Raw genomic sequence first — 21439 nt, forward strand, 5'->3', positions numbered from 1 at the left:
ACATGTTCCAAAAGAAAAGAAAATTTGTTCACACTCAAAATTTTGTGCTTTGGAGTAATGTAACAGCTGAGGTCGATTATGATAAAGCAGGAAATGAGGAAGACACAAAAACATTGTAACCCTCATAACCCCTCTTTCAAAAGTGTCAAGCTGTTTCTGTCTGGAATCTGGAAATGAAATTCTTTCTCTCCAGTTAATTTATCCTTTGCCTCAAAGGCTAACAGTCTTCTCTTTTGGGAGATAGTGACCGTCTGAGCAGCTTCCAGTTTGTGAGTGTGTTTTGCTGTTGTAAATCCACTATCATAATAAGGTGTACATTCTCTCTAGTTTCCATATCACGGAATATGGAGAAAAACAATTTTAGTTCTAGTCTGCTGAGTCACTTCGTCTGTCAAATCAACACAGAAAATTAAGGCAGGTATTCAAGTGGTGTAATGAAAAGATATGTTGTTTATTAAAACAATTCTGAAAAAGAATCCTGCCCCCCCCCCCCGCCCCAGTTTTCTACTTGGTGATGGTGACCAATTTATGAGCTTTTGTATTTGAAAAACACAAATTTCCCCAAAGAGGTGATATAGTTAGTAAATTCTGACACTAATTAACTGTGTAAGCATGACCAAATTACTTAACCTGTTATTCTGGGTCTGTTTTTTTAATATAAAATCAGATCATATTGACTGCTGAATTCTGATATATTTTCTTTAAAAAAAATTTTTTTTTAAGATTTTTTTTTTGATGTGGACCATTTTTAAAGTCTTTATTGAATTTGTTACAATATTGCTTCTGTTTTACGTTTTGGTTTTCTGGCCAGGAGGTACATAGGATCCCAGCTCCCCGACCAGGGATCGAACCTGCACAGCCTGCATTGGAAGGCGAAGTCTTAACCACTGGACTGCCAGGGAAGTCCCATATCTGATATATTTTCAAATTAGGGAAACATGAGTAATATCTGCTGATGTTAAGTTGGGTACTCTCCCAGTTTTCACTAACACCTTCCTGACCCTTTTTCCAAGGTGCTTCTGAGAAATTCCTCTGAGCAGCTGAGTAACGTGATTCTTGATTGCCTGCACCTGCCAGGCCTGCCGTGGCAACGCCCCCCCCCCAACCCCCCCCCTCTTTCCCCCCCCCCCCCCAGCCCCGCCGGGACACCCCCCCCCCCCCCACCCCTTTTATTGGGATGACCAATGCCTAGCTTGGGTAGCATAGACCCATTCTCTCTCTTTCCTTCTCCAAATTTATTTCCTCCCCTTTGGCTTCCTACTAATTTTGGGAAGGAGTCCAATTTTTTTTTTCCTTTGGTGCAAATGTATACTGACTATAGAGGCTGACTTCACTTGTGGCAACTTCTACCCTTTATTTGAAAATAAAATTAGGATAGATAGAAATCGTATTTTGTAATTATATAGTAGCTTACAAATATATGCTTTTTTCACTGCTTTCCAGTATTGGACACTTTTCTTTTTTGGCTGTGTTGGGTCTTTGTTGCTACAAGTAGGCTTTCTCTAGTTGCGCTGGGGCTACTCTTCATTGCGGTGCACAGGCTTCTCATTGCGGTGGCTTCTCTTGTTGCGGAACACAGGCTCTAGGTAACAAGGGCTTCAGTAGTTGCAGTACGTGGGCTCAGTAGTTGTGGCACATGGGCCCTAGAGGGTGTGGGCTTCAGCAGTTGCGGCGCGTGGGCTCAGTAGTTGCCGTGCATAGGATCTAGGGCACGCAGGCTTCAGTAGTTGTGGCTCACGGGCTCTAGAGTGCAGGCTCAGTAGTTGTGGCGTATGGGCTTAGTTGCTCCATGGCATGTGGGATCTTCCCGGACCAGGGATCGAACCCGTGTCCCATGCATTGGCAGGCAGATTCTCAACCACTACACCACCAAGGAAGTCCCTGGACACTTTTGATTAATACTTATTCCTAAGTGTTCTTCTCCCTGAGCTATTACCCAGATTGTCCTAGTTCTTTTCCTCCTGTCCACCAGCCAGGGGCATTCCCCAAGTTTCTGTGCTTGACCTCTGCTTCTCCTTACGAGTTCTTCCTGTTGGAAGTCATTCAGCCACATAGGCCTAATTATCACTCTTGTGACAGTTCTGATCACTCTCGCAGGTAGATTTCCACATTTCTCCTCCAGTAAACACTTCCACCTGGGCAGCTTATTTGTACTTCAAATACTACATTATTTAATAATTTTCTTTTCATTAAAAATTTACTCCTTGCAACTTTTGTTTTAGTATGTGGCACCATTGTTTTCCCAGATCCCCAGTACTGGAACTTCATAGTCCATCTACCAATAAACTTATTAGTCCATCCACCCACCATTCACCACCCCTTGTACCAGGCATACTTGGTGCCAAGAACAGGGAGGGAGTGAAGAGTTGACTGCACTACCCTTTTCTCCCACCTCTTTTCTGTGTGGTTGACATTGAGTGGATGCATGATGTTCTGAAAGACCCTTTGCTTTTCTCTTAATTGACCTTTTTATTTTTTTAGCCATACTGAGTGGCTTGTGGGGATCTTATTTCCCCGACTAGGGATTGAACCAGGGCCCTCGGCAATGTCCTAACCACTGGACTGCCAGGGAATTCCCTCTTAATTGACCTCTTTTATATATCACAAAACTAACACTTCAGATCTCACAGGAGAAAACAGGCATATCACATTGGTTCTCTACATTTTGTATATCCTGAATGACTTGTGGATCCAGAAACCTTCTGAAAGACAGTTTATTTTAAAATTTCCAGTGACATAAATCCTAAAGGAATAAAACTAAATTTCCTTTTCATATTAATATAGTGTTAGTTCCCTCAATCTTAGGCAATTCCCTTTTACAAAGTGCAAATTACTGTGAATTGAGACCTTTATTACAATGTTCAAGGTTTGTTTTTTGAGCTAAATTAAGCAAATGTTAGTTTTGCTTTTTAAAGCCTGATTATATTACCTGAGTTCACCAATCAACTTCATTGCATTTTCCACATACTGCTCTAATCCAAAATAGAATCTAATATGATATTTTTGCCCAATGTATATGTTTAGGAAATAAATATTATTTTAAACATGTAATGAACAGCTGCTAAGTCATGACACCTTATGGAAAAATGAAAGGAATTCATGTAAGTATGAATTTTTATGTCAATAGTACTTACAGTAAAATGCACAATTCTTAAGTATATGGCACATTGACTTTTGACAAATGTATATACCTATGTAGCTATCACCCAGATCCAGATAAAGAACATATCTATCACCCCTGAGAATTCCCTTGTGCCGAGTCAATCACCTACTCCACCATGAGGTGAGCATAGGTCTGATTTTTATTACCATAAACTAATGTTTGTTCTTCAGCTTCATGGAAGTGGAATCATACAGTACATACTCTTTTGTGACTGGCTGCTTTTCGTTTTGTATAATGCTTTTGAGATTTACCCATTTAGTTCTGTGTATCATTTTATTGTGAAATAGTATGCCTGTTTGTGGTCATAATACCAATATGATTTCTAAATTCTATTCTTTTTATACAGTTCCTCCCAAACTAAATGTAATCATCTAAATGAAGTTTCTATCTCTAGGAGAAAATTTAGCAAATTTTTATCCTCAAACTTATAGATCATTTTTTTGTTAGAAAATTATCTCTTCTGTTTCATAAACTGCTCTTGAATTTGCGTTAAGTATCTTCCTTCCAATCTTTTTGGTTTGCTTATATATTACTACTACTACTAGCTAACATCCAATGAGTGATTAAGTACCAGGCTCTGTGCCAAATTCTTTATGTGAATTACTCTTTAAATTCTTACAATAACCCTCTGAGGTAGCCAGCATTAGTGTAGAAATGGGTTTTGTAACTTGCCCAAGGCCACATAAGTAGGAAGCGACAGAGATGGGATTTAAACTCATGTGCCCTTAATTTTGCCATACTCTTTAGCACTAATGTTTATTAGAATGGCCACATACATGATCATTTTGGCTCACTAAGTTTGATCCTTCAAATTTTGAATGTGTACATAATAGTTCAAATGGACTTCCTACATCAGGAAAGAAATTAGCTTGGTGTACCTGAATCAAAATAGCAGAGTCAGGCACTACTGAAAAAATTCTGATCACTTTGCTTACTTTTGGTAGGCACCGCAGTTCTGTAGGTGGCAAGGAGCCTTGGGAAAATATTGCTTATCTTACTCATTAAATGGTCTTTACAAATGAGGGATTAAGATTCCCAGTGAATCTTGCACAAAAATAAATCTGACATTTATGGTCCGTGGTGTGCTAGGTACTGTGAAAGGTATTTTATGTGTATTATCTCATTTAATTCTCTCAGTTATTCTGCAAGATACCACCTTTTAGATATTAAAAGTTATAAAAATAGCAAGAGATGGAGCCTACATTCAAACCCAGCTGTGTCTCACAATAAAAGTCCATCCTTTTAACCATGGTGTTTCCTGGACTCTGCCTCAGTGGTATAGATCTTCTTAGTGGTACAGATCAACATGGTTCCTGATTCTGTAACAGATGCATTGTTGTTCTTTTTAAAATTTTTCCTTCATTATTGAGATCAGGACATTAGGGTTCTGTTTTTTTGTTTGTTTTAGTTTTTTGTTTTTTTTTTTTTTACTGCACCAGGAATAATAATATCCTCTAGATTTTCAATACAGTGTCCATTTCATGACTTGTAATTTTGGGAAGAGGGAAGGTGGTCCTAGGGGTGGAATCTAGGGATGTTTCACCATCTCTTTTTTTCTAGAAGGGTAGTGAAACTGACTTCCAGAAGGCCAAATGATACATTGCCCACCCTGCACTAAGCTCTATCTGTACATGTTCCATAATAGCACCCATCCCTGTTGCCATTTTGATGACTTTGATGATAAAGTAGATCATCCGTCTAGTGCATTGACTCCTTCACTTCACTAACCTGTTTGTTCTACCCCAGCCATCCACTTCCATGGGCACATTCTGTACCTTGCCATCTAGCAGTGATGCCAACTCTGTAATCTTAATTTCAAGTATCCACTTCTTTGCCTACCATCTCTTCATTCCAGAAGATGTGCTTTAGTATCATCGCTGCTAAAATGTTACTCCACTGGGACTACCTATTCATCATATACTGCTTACTATTATTGTTCAACCCTAACCTCCTTTTCTACCTGAGATTTCATAGTCTATTGTAATAATCACTCCCTTGAAAATACCCTCAATTCCCTTGCCTATCTTTTCTTCTGCCTTAGTCACCTGGCAAATTCTCAACTCCTGATGCTGGAGAAGATTACTTGGCTAGGGTGACTGGTTTTACTTTAAGTTCAAGACAAAATTCAAATACATGATTAACATTGCTTAGCAACCCTACCTTGTTTCTCTGGAAAGTTTGCCTTTCCACTCAATAAAATAACCGGGTTTTTTGTTTGTTTGTTTTTTTGTGGTACGCGGGCCTCTCACTGCTGTGGCTTCATCCCGTTGCGGAGCACAGGCTCCAGACGCTCAGGCTCAGCGGCCCTGAGCTCAGGGGCCCAGCCGCTCCGTGGTATGCGGGATCCTCCCGCACCGGGGCACGAACCCATGTCCCCTGCATCGGCAGGCGGACTCTCAACCACTGCGCCACCCGGGAAGCCCAAAATAAGTCTTTTATACTTTCTCTTCTCTCCTTACTCTTCCATACCCTGCTTCTCTTAGCCTCTCATTCCCTGCAGCTGATGGCTTCATCCTTCAGTGAGAAAGTAAAAGCCAACAGAGGGAACTCTCATCATCCCAGCAACAGATTTAGAAACTGTCAACGTCAGTACCCCTCTCTCCTTTTTCTTTTTGTGCAGTGGATAGAGTGTCCCTCTGGCTTTCACCCACGTTTTCCTTGCCAACTAAAAATTTTTTTTGGCCCCCCGGCATGCGTAATCTTAGTTCCCCAAGATCAAACCCACGCCCCCTGCAGTGGAAGCGTGGAGTCTTAACCACTGGGCTGCCAGGGAAGTCCCCTTGCCAACTGAATTTAATGGACCCTCTCTTAAGTCATCTGAGCTTTGAGGGTGCTCTCCTCAAAGAGAGCTCTCCTTTTCTCTTGAAACACCATCTTCTTTCAGCTTTTTGACTCTATACTCTCCTGTATTTCTTCCCCATCTTTGGATGTGCCTTCTCAGTCTCCTTTATGGTCTTCTTCTTCACTATCTTATGTATAAAGATGTAGTTCCTGCCTAGATAGCTACAGCTGATCTTTCAGGTTTCAAGCTTTAATGTCATTTCCTCAGAGGACTTTGAAGACCAGACTAGTTTAGGTCATCAAATTGTATGTTCTCACTGCACATTGTACTTTTCTTTCATAGGATGTATTACATATGAAAATAAATTATTTCGTGTGTAATTATTTGTTCAATGTCTGTACCCTATTCTGAATTGTCTGTATTGCTCATCAGGTGTCCTACATGCCTGGCACAGACTTTGGCATGTAATAGACACCCAATAAATATTTGTAGAATGAATGAATTAATATGTAAGTGACTCAAAGGCTTCAACAAATGTTAGTTCTCTTTTCCTTTTCCATCTTATATTTAGAGAAGCATAGCTATCCCAGGGTTGTAGAGTCAGAAAACGCTATTTCTATAGAAGAAAGACAATTTTATGGTGTGATGGACATTGACATATGTTTAAAATTACTCAAGCCTGGCTCATGGACACCATTTATAGGCAATTGAAAATATAGATCTGGATCTCAGTAAAGAAGTCATAGTTAAGGATCATAACATTTTATTTTTTACATCTGTTTTAAAAATTGTTGTGGTCTGCTCCTATGTGTCTTAAAATGGAGCGAAGGTGGACAAGTGGGCTTTCAGGGTCAAATATAAAACATATAGTTCATTTGGTACAAATTAAAATTATTTAAACTCTGATCTGATTAGAGTCCGTCTTGAAAGAGTTATAATAGAAATTGTAATGCAAATAGAATTGTATTTTCTTTTTGAAAATAAATCTTGAGCACAGATCTAAGGCCTTTTCCTAAAAAAAAACAGAAAAGTACTCACTAACAGATGGTAGTATTCCAAAGTCATGGTACATGAAAGGTTATAGGGGGTTTGGAATCTGCCAAAGTTAATTATAGTCTTACAGCTCTGGAGAAGACCCAACAGAAGTCAATTTCAAACAAAGGTCAGGGTTAGTTAGAAAGTCATATCACACTTAAGCTTGAACTCAAACAAGGTTGCCTTAAATAGTTAAGGTCCGGTGAGTATCAAATTTCATAATTGTCAGGTACTTATAATTTTTAGACTTGTAAAATCATGGAACCCTTTAAAAAAGACTATTGTCTTTATGTATTTTCAATAAATGAGCTGATTCTTTTTTTATGTGTAAAAAAATGAATAAAGAAGGATGTGATGACTTCCCACTCGGAACTGTTTCTCAGAAGCCCCAGTGTTGAGACAGGGAAGCTGTTCCTGGCTCAGGCACTGCAGTGCACCATAGGGCAGCTCCCCTGAATTGCAGACCAGGTTCTGTGCAGCACTGGGCATGTTAATTTCACAAACTCCTATGTGTTCTGGGGTGGTAAACTCATGTTCATACTAGGATAATAAACAGTTTTCAGTTTCATTAGCAGAGGAGTAGGAGATCTTGGATTGTAGAAGAGTAGCTGAGAGAATCTAACTAGAGAATATGAGGGAAAGCTGCCCAAGACAGTTTCCTGGTTGTGCTCCACAGATGCTTGTGAGATGTAGGATTGCATGTTATCCTGTGATTCAGGTTATATTTAATTCTAGACTTCGAGGTGAATGAATTGCTAATATTAAAACTTTCCCCACACTAGAAGAACTCCTTGTCACTTCTTTACTGTGTCACAGCCAACTCCTTTAAATTTTGCCGTATTTTTTCCTTAGATAAGAGCACCAAGGCAGTTCCTTTACATGTTTTTCTTCTTAACGGTGGAATGCAAGCAAATCAATATCTAGTGGTCTTTTGTGCAAAGCTCAGTAAAATAATAGACCTGTGCCATTGGCAAGCTGGGGGAGGGACACTAGTGGCAAAATTATTGGTGAATTAAAGTAGATATGATGATGATGCTACTGGCCCAATAAAAAGTCTGAGAAATCAACTATTGGTAGTAAAATAAAAAGAAGCTGTTGCAGTCTGATTTAGGGTGGCTGGTACAAAAAAATGTAGTAAATAATGCATGCAGTGTATTCCTCTATGATTTTTTTTTTTGGCCATTTCCCAGTTCTTGGGCTTTTGGAGACATATATGTAGATGTGGGTAGAAATACTTTAGAAAAGGGATAATCTTCCAGATATGTTGATCTAAAATACACTTTTCATGAAAACCTTCAGATATGAATGTTTGAGTTGAGTTAGCATAAGTAAGTGAAAGTTCTTCTGTATTTGAGCCTTGTAGATATAAAATTCCACTCCTCCTTATTACTCTGTTATTTTTTGAGCTACTAGTTACTTCAACCAGACAGATATTTGCTGATAGCAAGAGCTAAGGTTTGGAGCATAGGAAAGTTTTCAAACATATAGTATGGCATTGCCACCTCTGAGGCCAGCAGCAGAAACAAGTGCATTGAGGAGGAACAAAATTTAGTCCCAAGAAAATAATTACTTAGGTCATTAGCTATTAGGAAAGAGACTAGCTAATACATGTAGTTGTACATATGAGTTTCAAGCTTTTATTTATTTATTTTTTTCTGTACTCAGGCCTCTCACTGCTGTGGCCTCTCCCGTTGTGGAGCACAGGCTCCGGACACGCAGGCTCAGTGGCCATGGCTCACGGGCCCAGCCGCTCTGCGGCATGTGGGATCTTCCCGGACCAGGGCACGAACCCGTGTCCCCTGCATCAGCAGGTGGACTCTCAACCACTGCGCCACCAGGGAAGCCCTGTAGTTGTACATATGGTTGTGGAAACACCTACTTGAAATCTTCCTAAATTGTTTTATGATATAATTTTTTTGAAAAATCTCTGCCTGGAAAGTGTTTTAGAATCCATTTTTTATGCTTCAAGCAAAGCTATATGGTAACAACAACATATTAGATGCAATCCAGTAACAGCTGGTGTATTTTTGCCAAGAATTTTTTATTAGAACATGTGCAATTTTCTGAAGAATTACAAATATGTAGATAATTTATCTACATTCATTATTTTTAATGAATAAATATCTATTCATTAATAAATAAATAAATATCTATTTTTAAAGAGATAGAAAAGCATAACTGAATTAGGAGATTGGGATTGACATATATACACTAATATGTATAAAATAGATAACTAATAAGAACCTGCTGTGTAGCACAGGGAACTCCACTTCACTGTATAGTAGAAAGTAACACAACATTGTAAAACAACTATACCCCAATAAAAAAAAAATTTTAATTAAAAAAATATAAAGAGGTAGAAAAGCATAAATCCATATCTATATATGGGCGAGGATAATTTGTAAGTCAAAGACCATAACATATATTTCTTCAGAAATAATGTCAATCTCAAGAATATCTCTCTTTTAAAAATGTGTAATATTTTGGTACAAAATAAAACAATAGAACTAGATAACTTTCTATTCTGTTTTAAATGGGAATACAAATGTTTTGCTAATAAGAAAGTTATTTTTTGAAGAGTCTTCTTCAAAATAGCAACCAGCACTGATGTTACGTATGGTTTATTGGGCTGAGATTGTTCTTCCACAAAAACAGTGTTAAAAATTATCTGCAGAACAAGAGAATTGCTGTGTGTAGCCCTGAGGACATCCTCACTTCTCTCCTGGGTGAGAACAACAGTGCTGCTGCTGCTGCTTTGGAGACCAGCACCTGTCCCCAGTAGAGACGCTTATTTCTAGAATTGAAAATCGGGTAGTGAGGTGTTACATCCCTTGGGACTACTACTTCAAAGCATGTTATCTGTGAGTTCAACTGGAAATAACATTTATTTTGATTAGAAAACACAATGTCAAATGGTCAAGGAAAGCTTCTGCCTTTTATTAGTCTCCATGCTAACATAAAACACTTTTTAAACAAAAATTTTTTGTTGGCTTCTTTTCTGTGGTTCATGTGTTCATTTTTCCTTTTTCTGTGTGAAAATAGAAGAAACACATACCATTTCATCTTCAATGAATCTTTCTCAGGGGTACTATTTTAAAGAAATCTTTACATAAACTAAAATGCTTTCTAAGGTAATTGTGTTTTATTTCCTATTTTTATATTGACTTTAATGACTAAGAATTTACTATGATGTATATATATTATGATGTATGATGTATATATATTGTATATTTCTTAGCTAAGTAATCTATAAACAATATAGTAATCCACTCTCCAAGATGTTAAATGATTTATCCAATACATGAAACATTTTGAGATAATTACGTTTATTACATACACCTGTATTATGTCACATAGAATATGTGTTCTGGTCACCACTCACCAAATATTTAAAAAGCACAGAACTTCTCATTTTGAAATATGTATCTAGTAATTTCTGCCAATAAACATAAAAATACCATTGAGTTTAATAGCAGTTATTCTGCCTGTAGAAGATAGTCATGATAATCACTATGGTGTACACCTGAAACAAGTATAATATTGTAACTTATTTATACTTCAGTTAAAAATTTAAAAAGTAAAAATTAAATAAAAAAGAAGGAACTCATGCCTCTTCAATAAGTTCACTGGGTTATAACAATACCTGCTTATCTCACTGAGTTGCTTTTAGATCCGGAAACTAATATTTGGAGGGGTGCTGTGTAACCTGTAAAATGTCCGTGAATGCAAGTGATCTTGCACAGGGGTAAACCAGTTACCTGAGCATAAGCATAAATTGCCTCTCAGTTGGCATTGATTCTTCTGCCACAAGCACTAAGCATGTCTCTTTCAGGACTCTGGAGTCATGCTCTCCTCCCGCATGGTGATGAAGTGTTTCCTCAGGATCTGGGTGGTTTGTTGGAGAATGGGAACTTATGAGCATTTGACACTGAATAAGAGGCTATGTATCTAGAATAAACGTGAATGTGGTTCCAGGAGAAAGAGACCAGACACGTAGAATTACTAAGAGCCTCCTTGCTACCGAACTTGGATCTAATATTACCAAAAAACGTGCATAAACAAAAGAAAGCTGATGTTGAAGTTTTGCTTATAATAGATAAAATGTTATATTTTTTAGAACGCTGCAAATGTAAACCTATCAGAGCTACACAGAAGACCTATTTCCGAAACAATTACAACTATGGTAAGGATAACTTCATGATTGATTTATAAACTGCTGAGTTAAGAAATGATGTGTATGTGTGTGTAAATAAGAATGAGGCTTAAAAACAAACAAGGACAACTTTTTTTTAAATTGATTTATTTAATTGATTTTTTTTTTGGCTGCATTGGGTCTTCATTGCTGTGTGTGGGCTTTCTCTGGTTGCCCCGAGTGGGGGCTCCGTGGGGTGTGCAGGCTTCTCGTTGTCGTGGCTTCTCTTGTCGTGGAGCACAAGCTCGAGGCGCGTGAGCTTCAGTAGTTGTGGCACACGGGCTCAGTAGTTGTGGCTCACAGGCTCTAGAGCGCAGGCTCAGTAATTGTGGTGCACCGGCTTAGTTGCTCCGCGGCATGTGGGATCTTCCCGGACCAGGGCTCAAACCCGTGTCCCCTGCACTGGCAGGTGGGTTCTTAACCACCGCACCACCAGGGTAGCCCCAACAAGGACAACTTTTAAGAGCAAACTCTCCCTGTTCCAAACAACTAAACAGTCTCATAAGGGGACCATTCTCAACAAATTCTTGATTTTTTTGAAGCGTATCAGGCAGCATTGCTGGCATCTTAGAACCATGCAGTTAAGTACACAGAGATACATTTCAAAACAGATGGGAAGGACTCTTCCCTTTCTGACGGGCCAGGGAGGATCTGGAGCTGCAATGGGTCATCAGTTGTGATTTACGGGGGTGAACAGTAAGTGGGGTAAACAGAGGAGCACTTCAATGTGTTATGAGTGGTTAAAAGAATCAAACTGGGTTTCTTCAGTCTAACTCATGGAAAACATTGGCAGAGTTGGAAAGTAACACAAAAGTTGTTAGTATTCAATTAAGGAAATGTTTTGTTATCTAGACTGACCTAGACATGTGGTATTCTGATAAACAAAATATTAATTGAAGAGCTACCAATCTAAATGTAGCTGACAGATTTAACTGGAGGAGGAAAAAACCTGCTGCCTCTGTGCCAAGTACTGTGTTAGGCGGTTTCTATACACTGTCTTATGTGATTTTCTCAACTGCGCCATGAGACGTTCTATTATCCTTATTTTATCAATGATTATTGAACCTAAGTTGTCTTTCCTTTGATTATTCAGAATTACTTTTGGGTACTGGGATGCTTCAGAGTCACAAATATCAATTACCGCTATATTTCAAAGGGTCAATAATAGAGTTTTCCAGTTGATAAAATAAGGAACAAATCAGTATTTGCTGTATTCCATAGGCATTTTATTATGATTTTCCCCCTGTGGCATTTATGAGATTAATAAAGTTCATGTTACTGTCTCTGTCGGTGCTGAGTAAATGAATAAACATGGCAATTAAATAGATTTTTAAATGCACCTACATTATTAAAATGAGGGCTTTATTATTGAGTTTACATGCCCTACTTTAAAGAATATAGGACATACACGGCACACTTATCCTGCTTTTATAATTTTGGGAATTGGATGGAGAGAAATGGGTAAATCTCTGTAAGAGTAATCTTTGATATCTTTGAGAATACTGTGTATTGAAAGGTATCAAGTAAAAAATTCAGTGTAGTTAAATCTCTTTAAAATAAATATACCTAGTTTCTCAAGTTCTTCTTCAACGGAATCAATTTTTATTTTTTGTTTACTAACATCTTTAGAGGAATCTATAGTTTCTCTTAGCCAATGGTAGACACACTTTCCAAGGTTGAAATGTTTACCTGGCTGCTCATCTGAGGACCCTCTCCTCTACAAAGTGATATGAACTATCACAAGAAAAAGGAAGTCTTAATTTTTAGGAGATTAGCTTTGTAAGACTGAAAAATGCTATATGAACTTTTAAGTATGGTTATATTAAAAACAAAAGCATGATAGAAATTTTATATTGGGGAATTTTAGTTGAATTTATATTTATTTTACTTATTAATTTTTACTACACCCAACCTTCTTAGTGCTGCAGTGGTTAGTGCTGCTATTTTTGTTAAAAGATAAAATACTACTGGGTACAAGTCAGGGGAAGAGAAAATCAGCAACGAGGTAGCTGAGTGAAAATTACAACCGAAAATGGGATACAGAGCACAGTTAATGGAAAAAAGATAATTTCTTTCTCATAGCCAAACAATAACTAGATTGCCCATAGTTTAAGGATTTTCACTTGTCTGAGGCTTACTCAGAGATTCTTTGGGGAAGGCAGGCACTGAAATGATTAAATAGAAGGAAAAACTCTGCAAAGAAAATACATTTTAAATTCCAAAATATGTTGATTTTTGTCTTTCTTAAATATCTACATGTGTCTACTGAGAAAACAAAGTGGGGGTGGGAGCATTTGATAATTCAGATAAAACCTCTGCTTCATTCAGATTAATTCAGTTAAAAGCTCTTGAGCTTTAACAAAATTGCTGGAATAATAAAGTAAGTCTTGTAGAGAGATATTTATTTTGGAGTGGGTACATGTGCTAAAAATTTCTAATGAAAATAGTAGACACACCGGGTAAATAAATCATTAGTTTGAGAAGGTTTGCACAGTTCACTAATCTACGATAGTTGATGAATGCTATGAAGCACATTCACATAAGCCAGGACGCACAAAAATGTCTGCTAGCTGGGGTTGTGAATCTATCATCTGATTCTCCCAAATGACATTTCAAAAAGGGCAATCTTATCTTTTGTTAAAATAAGAGTAGAACACTAATAAAAAGGGACTCCTTCACTCACAAATCACACCAAGCAGGGACAGCTGGGCAGTTACATTTTGCTTAATATAAGCTCTCATACTTGAGGCAACTAGTTCTCTGAAGATTGAAATACCTGTGAAGCAAAAATGAGGTTTTGTCCCAAAGTTTTTAGAATTAGTAGCTTAATTTTTATTGTATGTGTCTTGTACTGGTGGAATGTTATTGAATAAGTTTCTGTATGAAATTGGGGCATTGATGGGAGGCAATGGCTTATTAGCTGGCTTTATATTTTCACGGATTACTTTTTTCTTTGTAGTTCAAAACCCCTAAAATATGTGGGAAGGGACTCAGATGAAAGTAGTTTACAGATATATGCCTAAGAGCCTTTCAAAAAGTACATTCATTTGGATATGTTGTGTTTTCCTCTGTATAACATCCATGGATATTGAACTAGAGCAATGAGGCTGCCTGGTCAAAAGCCACTGGCTTCTTACTAATTGACATTTTTGCTTCTTCTTAGGCTTTTTCAAACTCCCCCTTTAGGAAAAAAAAAGTAAAAAGCTCATTTACCAGAAGTAGGAATCTAAAGAATTTGGCTCTTCCAAAGGAGAGAAATACAGAAAAGAAGGAGAACTGTACTTTCTAGATTCTGAGTCAAATACTTTGACTTTGCAACTGAATTATTTTTAAGGCAGTTTGTCTTTATATTGAGAAGTCAAACCGAGTCTTATAAGTTGGGTGCTAGAATATCCCTTGAAAGAGGTAAATTAATGCAATTGACATATTAGACCACATTCCATAGCACATGAGTGGCGACAGTTTTTATTCAAAAAGAAAATGCAGTATACCTAAAGGAGGGTATGAAAGATAATCTATACTGAAAAAAAGGAAGAAAGGAGCAGATGTCTGAACAGTGAGCTAAGATGAGGAAGGTGGAAAGATGGAAGAACAAGCTTGGGGACACCGTAGAACAGAACAACTTTATGACGCTAAAGAAAACCCCAACTCTTTAGAAAATCTGTTAATAGACCCTATAGAAGAATGCTGACAAAGCAACAAAGAATATTTAAGTACTAGGTCTTTACATAGAGTGAAATTAATATAGTTTAAATTCTTCTTGGCACAATTGAAACTGCACATATACATATACACACATCCAAAATGAAATTTTGAAGGAAAATTACATCCAGATTCAATCTTTGATTATCTAAATGGTTTCTCACCATGAAATACATGCACACATGTATGCTTATATACACACAAATATAAACTTACATGCAAATACACACAAATATAAACTTACATGCAAAGGGGATCAGGGCTGAACATTAAGGGGGCAGGTGTGTTGTGTAGTGTGTCACTCACTACTGTCTAAGGTGAAAATATATGGTTGACTTTTCCTCTCTATTCTTTGAGCATTAAGTGGATATGAATTGACTAGAAAGAAGCCTATGTGTCTTTTTTGAATGGGGTGCCTATTGTGTATCATATTACCACATCAGCTTTATTGTCTTTTACCCAGTCATTCGGGCTAAAGTTAAAGAAGTGAAGATCAAGTGCCATGATGTGACTGCAGTAGTGGAGGTGAAGGAGATTTTAAAGGCTTCTCTGGTAAACATTCCAAGGGACACTGTTAACCTTTACACCAGCTCTGGTTGCCTGTGTCCTCCACTTAACGTCAATGAAGAGTATCTCATCATGGGCTATGAAGATGAGGAACGCTCCAGGTAATTCGCTCCTTAAGGATTCAGAATAATGACTCCTGGGTTCTTACTTCGGGATCTGTCTACCTTCTGAGGGATTAAAGATCAGTTTTAGTTGGGTCCTTCAATTTCATGTATTGGATACAAAAGTATATGTGGGAAATTTGTGGGTGTGCATTTTTCTGGGGAGAGGGATCATAGCTTCGTTTGTTCTTAGAGGGGTCCATGACTCCCAATTAGTTAGAATTACTGTTCTAAAACTTGGCTGTCCTAGTCTAGTATAAACAGTAAGTCTTTCTGACAATGATCCCTTGTACTTTTCAGTAATATATTTTAATGTTTCAAAAATGGTTGCTTCTTTAAAAATATAGATTACTGTTGGTGGAAGGTTCTATTGCTGAGAAATGGAAGGATCGACTTGGTAAAAAAGTTAAGGTAAGCCTAAATTTTATGTTCAGAATGATAAACAGAAAATAAAAGTAGAAAGACAGTCATTTAAACAAAATAGCTGCCCTCAACTTCATGAGAAATATTAAAACCTGATACATATATATTTAATATTCCAAGAACTGAGTTTGTCTGTAATGTCTGTTTCATTTAAGGAGCAAATTCTCTGTGTGTGTATCAGAGATCTAACTACAGCTGTCTAACTTCCCACCATGGGAAGTCTAGCTGTAGTTAGGCCAGCCCTGCTCTGGTGGCTCCACATTATCATTAGGGCTCCAGGCTCCCTCTAGCTTACGGATCGGTCATTTTAAAAGATATTGCTTCCATATTCAAGGTTAGCTGGACGTCACAGGTTGGCTGCCCTACCTCCACATCACACCTACATTTCAGGGAGAAAGAAAAGGGAGGTAAAAATAGATTCCAAGCATCCTACCTAGCAATTTTACTTAGGACTAGGTCTCCTGTCCATCCCTAGCTGCAAGAGAACTAGAAAATGTAGTTTTTTTAGCTGAATATGTTGGTTCCTTGAACAATTGCAGTTCTGTGAGTCAGAGAAGAAGGGGAGAATAAAGCTTGGGTACAAAACTGCCAATATTGTCCCAATGCATAGACACCAGTTCCTATGTACAAGGTGCAGCCACATTCATCTGTATATAACAGATCTGACCAGATTAGGTCCTTAGAGCAGAAACATAGCTTTATTGTTTTTTTTTGGCGGTACGCGGGCCTCTCACTGTTGTGGCCTCTCCCGTTGCGGAGCACAGGCTCCGGACGCGCAGGCTCAGTGGCCATGGCTCACGGGCCCAGCCGCTCCGCGGCGTGTGGGATCTTCCCGGACCGGGGAACGAACCCGCATCCCCTGCATGGGCAGGCGAACTCTCAACTACTGTGCCACCAGGGAAGCCCCATAGCTTTATTTTTAAGCCAATGACTCTTAGATTCTGTAAGTGACGCATTTTAAAAAAAATCACAGTAAATCACCTTATTATAGAAGGTTCCATTTCCTCTTACTAAGCAAATCTGTTTCAACAAAAGGAATGTGGGTAGTAGGCACAGAAGGGCAAAGAATCAAAAACGGTGCGCGCGCGCGTGTGTGTGTGTGTGTGTGTGTGTGTGTAGTGGGCAAAAGGGGGGGGAGGGGAGAGTGGGAATTGTACCAAACATAATATATCCTCTTCCCTCTGAGTCTGAAGGCTTGGGAAACATTTACAAGTGTAAGTTAAACACCCCCAGGCAGTTTATCTTATACACCTGGCACTTGACACAGCAGACACATTTCAGTTTAAGTGACCTACAAGAAACGTAGAGGGCATTATTTTGCAGGGAGAAAATACCCTCCAGAAAGCTATCCCTCCCTCCCCGCCCCACCCCCACCTCTGCTCCTGTATTTTGTCAAAAGTGAGATGTATTTCAAGTTCAGACTCATGAGAATTCTCTATTTGTATCTCTTTTCAATTTGTTTGGTGTCTGTTAAAAAGTAGCTCTTCTTCAGTGTATTGGAATCTCTTACTGTCCTTTTAATTCCGTTTTCTGCTTGCTAATGCAGAACAGGAATTTGTCCTAAATTCCTGTGCCAGTTGGAATTGCTGCAAAGCATATAACACGGCTTGCTGCTTCTCTTTTGGTACCAAAACAATTACCATCGTGTAAAGACCCAGGACACATGGCGCGTTTGTCCTTTTTCTTAGTAAGGCAAAGATATTTTCCATTGCTTTCTACAGGGAACTCACAGTTATTATTGTGAACTCATTTATATTTTCAGTCTGGATTTAAACATGCTGAAGGGAAGAAATAACTTGAACAATTTTTAATTCATATACAGAACTCAGGGTTAAAGACCATGAATGGGAAACCTCTTTTGGCTAGAATTACTGAGATCCTTACTGTAGTTTTCCAGTCAGTTCTGAAGATGTAAAAAAGAGTTTTATGGAGGATACTGGTTTTTTTTAAAATAAAAGTTGTCCTTTTCAGCTGATTTTTTTTTTTGCGCTCAGGGATAGATCAAGAATTAAATAAAGACTTTTTTTATGGTTTTGCAATGCAAATTTTTTTTTTAAACCTAAGTTTCTGTAATAGCAGGTTGTTCAAATCAAGATATTTGACCTGCCTTGGGGAGCTGAAATTCAGACTTTTTTTTTTTTATATGAAAATCCAATAAGATTGTGGAGTTAAGTGTGCTAAAATGAAGAATTACTTTCAGTAATTTCAGTAATTGAAAATAGAGAATTTGTTATCTACTAAGAATTTTATATGTTTTTCATCTGTGAATCTTCAGAACACTAAGGAGATGCTAGAATTAATTCTAATATGTAAATGATAAGGGCTAGTAAGTCCAAGAATCTTCGAATGGTAACTGACGGAGTTAGAATTTGAACTTGGGCCATCTGACATTAGCTCCTTGCTGCTCAAAGTGTGGTCCCTGGACCAGCAACACGGGCATCACCTGGGAGCCTGTTAGGTATGAAAATCTTGAGCCCCATCCCAGACCCACTGAATGAGGATCTGCAACTTTAACAAGATCTCCAAGTTATTTCTATATTCATTGAAGTTTAAGAAGTACTGCTATAGCCCTTATTCTTATTTACTACCTGTAATACCATAATATAACTTCCTTTTAAATTATTATATTCAATAATGTAAACATTATTGAAATTGTTTATATGAAATATTAATAAGCTTGATTGTAGTTATCAGAAACATTGGTGATGTCTGCTTTGTAAAACGTAGAATAAGGGCAGAACTTTGTTCTGTTTTGTTGCACTTGGTAGATATTATTTAGGAAATATTTTTAAGGGACTCTACCCCCTCCCCCCATTTTCATTTTTTTCACCGCTCAAATCACACAGGTTTAAAAGACTGTGTTTTTACAAGTCATAAGAGAGGAAAATAAAAAGTAGCCCTTTCTTCAAATTCTCTATGTAAATCTTCCATTTGTTGGTCACCCATGAAGTACTAGACTTGTGTATGTTACCTCAGGAAATACCCACAGATATCAATGTATATTTGTGTCACCGTTTATTGGATATTTTAAGTTAAAGATTTGATATGAAAGCATTACTGATACAAGTGGCCAATTTTGTGCTTTTTCAAATAAAAGAATTATGTTTACATAGCATCCATCTCATTGTTACCCTGGGATATAGATTTTTATACTTTTGGAAAAGTAGTAAAATGCTTTTGAGATCTGATTTTGCAGTCTTACTCAGTTGTTAGAATAATAGAAGTGATGACCCTGGTAATATGTGCTTGTGACCGTTTTCTGTTTTAAATTTCACAGCGCTGGGATATGAAGCTCCGTCATCTTGGACTGAATAAAAGTGATTCTAGCCATAGTGATTCCACTCAGAGTCAGAAGTCTGGTAGGAACTCTAACCCCCGGCAAGCACGCAACTAAATCCTGAAATGCAGAAAATCCTCAGTGGACTTCCTATTAAGACTTGCGTCGCTGGACTAGCAAAGGAAAATTGCACTATTGCACGTCATATTCTATTTTTTAACCACAAAAAGCAGGTGGTAACTGATATTACTTCTATTTTTTCTTTTATTTTCTGCTTTTCTCCTACCCTCCATCCCTACCCCCCTTTTTTGTGGTCTGGGTGCAGATCCTTAAATATATTATATGTATTCTATTTCACTAATCATGGGAAAACTGTCGTTTGCAATAATAATAAATTAAACATGTTGATACCAGGGCCTCTTTGCTGGAGTAAATGTTAATTTACTGCTCTGCACCCAGATTGGGAATGCAATATTGGATGCAAAGAGAGATTTCTGGTATACACAGAAAGCTAGATAGGCTGTAAGGCATACTTTGCTGATCTAATTACAGCCTCATTTTTGCATGCCTTTTGGGCATTCTCCTCACGCTTAGAAAGTTCTAAATGTTTATAAAGGTAAAATGGCAGTTTGCAATCAAATGCCACACAGGCAAAGTGATCAAGCACCAGGAAGCATTTATGAGGAAACGACACGCAAGACGAATTATTTGCAAGATTGGCAGGAAGCAAAATAAACAGTGTTAGGAGCTGGGGAAAGAGCATTTTGCCTGATCGAGAAGCACAACTGAAACCAGTAGCTGTTGGGGTGTTAACAGCAGCGTTTCTCTTTTGGCAACACATTCGATTTGTTTGTGAATATATTAATCAGCATTAGGGAAGTGAATTATAACCAGACATCAGCTGTTATCAGTATGGCTCTGTTTAATTTGCTTCCTTTTAGATAACCTCATTGGTGTAAGTCTTTTTTTTCTTCTTCTTTTAAAATAAATCTCACTTGCTGCATTTGACCAGGAAAAGAAAGTGTGTACGCATATGCACCAGGGTGTTATTTTTTTAAAGATATGGGGCTCTCTAAAATGCTGTAGTTGCAGGATGGTAAAATGTGCAAGATTCTGGGTGTGGGTGTGTCTGTGTGTGTTAGCGTGGGGTGTGTGTCCATACACTCACACCCAAGCTGAACTGAATTACAGGCCTGTGCAGTGGCCTGCACTTTATCATTTGGATTTGTGCTGTTTAATGCTCAGTAAAATATGCTTAATAAAAGGAATGATGGTGGTCAGGAGAGAGGTGATTCTGACTTTTGAAACAAATGCTCATTCTCATTACCCAAGCTGCAGTGGGGTCCCCCAGGGACCATGGGGAACAAATGATGCTCTCACTTCTTCCTCCAGCAGGGGTTCTTTAGAGCCTGTGCCCATCACTTGACAGTCTCATTCTCTTAAATTTACATATTTGATATTAGTATTAATAGAACCAAATTTCTAAGCTGTGGTATGCTGAAAAGGAAACACTTATGAAGCAAATGGTGCTGTTTCCTTCTACAAGGACAAACATGCAAGAATGAAATTCATTCCTGAACAAAAGTTTCCTAAAATGGTAAATAACAATTGATCTAAATTCCCTCTTTTGGAAGTAAGAGAACATCCCTGCCTCCTGACTGACCCCCAAACCCCAACAATTTCCACAATCCCAGAAGAAGGAGTTCTCACCTTTGCCTACATCAGGACCACATAGTCTTTGAGCTGCCATATGGTTGCTTTCAGGTATTTTCACCATCTGCCCTTTGGGCTTTACTCTCAGATGGCTAAGACAGGGTCATTTCTTTCCAGATGCTGCTGTTGTAGCCCACAAAGGGGAGTTTGGGTGTCACGGGGTAGTAGTGAAGTCCCACAGTGGATGAACTTCACCTCAGTATCTCTCGTCCTGACCTCAACCTGAGCTTCAATGACGGAGGACTGGAAACTAGCACTTCTGCCTCTTCCTGTTTCTCTCATGCCTTTTTCATGTTAATGAGGAAAGAAGGGCAAGAACTGACTGCAGGAGATTTAAAGGAATTGGTTTCTCGAATCCACAAAATGTCATCAACTCTTCCAAACCATAGTAAGAGGAATTTTAAGTAGCAAAATCTTTTGAGGTACAATGAAAGCCACAGCTGTTTGCAGCTCCTGCAGGTTTCTTCTTTTGGGGAGAGGGCAA

General features: G+C 38.2%; 1 protein-coding gene across 1 annotated transcript in view; it reads left to right on the forward strand.

The window, feature by feature from the left end:
- The window catches only part of FRZB (frizzled related protein), a 34291-nt gene extending 13766 nt beyond the window's left edge, over nucleotides 1–20525 (forward strand). The window contains exons 3-6 of the mRNA XM_029225596.1: nucleotides 11098–11163; nucleotides 15338–15542; nucleotides 15890–15953; nucleotides 19243–20525. Coding sequence (XP_029081429.1) covers nucleotides 11098–11163; nucleotides 15338–15542; nucleotides 15890–15953; nucleotides 19243–19359 — 452 coding nt within the window. The 3' untranslated portion in view covers nucleotides 19360–20525. The remainder of the gene's footprint in view (nucleotides 1–11097; nucleotides 11164–15337; nucleotides 15543–15889; nucleotides 15954–19242) is intronic.
- Nucleotides 20526–21439: the final 914 nt, after the last annotated feature.

The sequence above is a fragment of the Monodon monoceros genome, unplaced genomic scaffold (genome assembly GCF_005190385.1).
Source record: "Monodon monoceros isolate NGI ecotype Baffin Bay Population unplaced genomic scaffold, NGI_Narwhal_1 Super_Scaffold_16, whole genome shotgun sequence".
Taxonomy (NCBI): Eukaryota; Metazoa; Chordata; class Mammalia; order Artiodactyla; family Monodontidae; genus Monodon; species Monodon monoceros.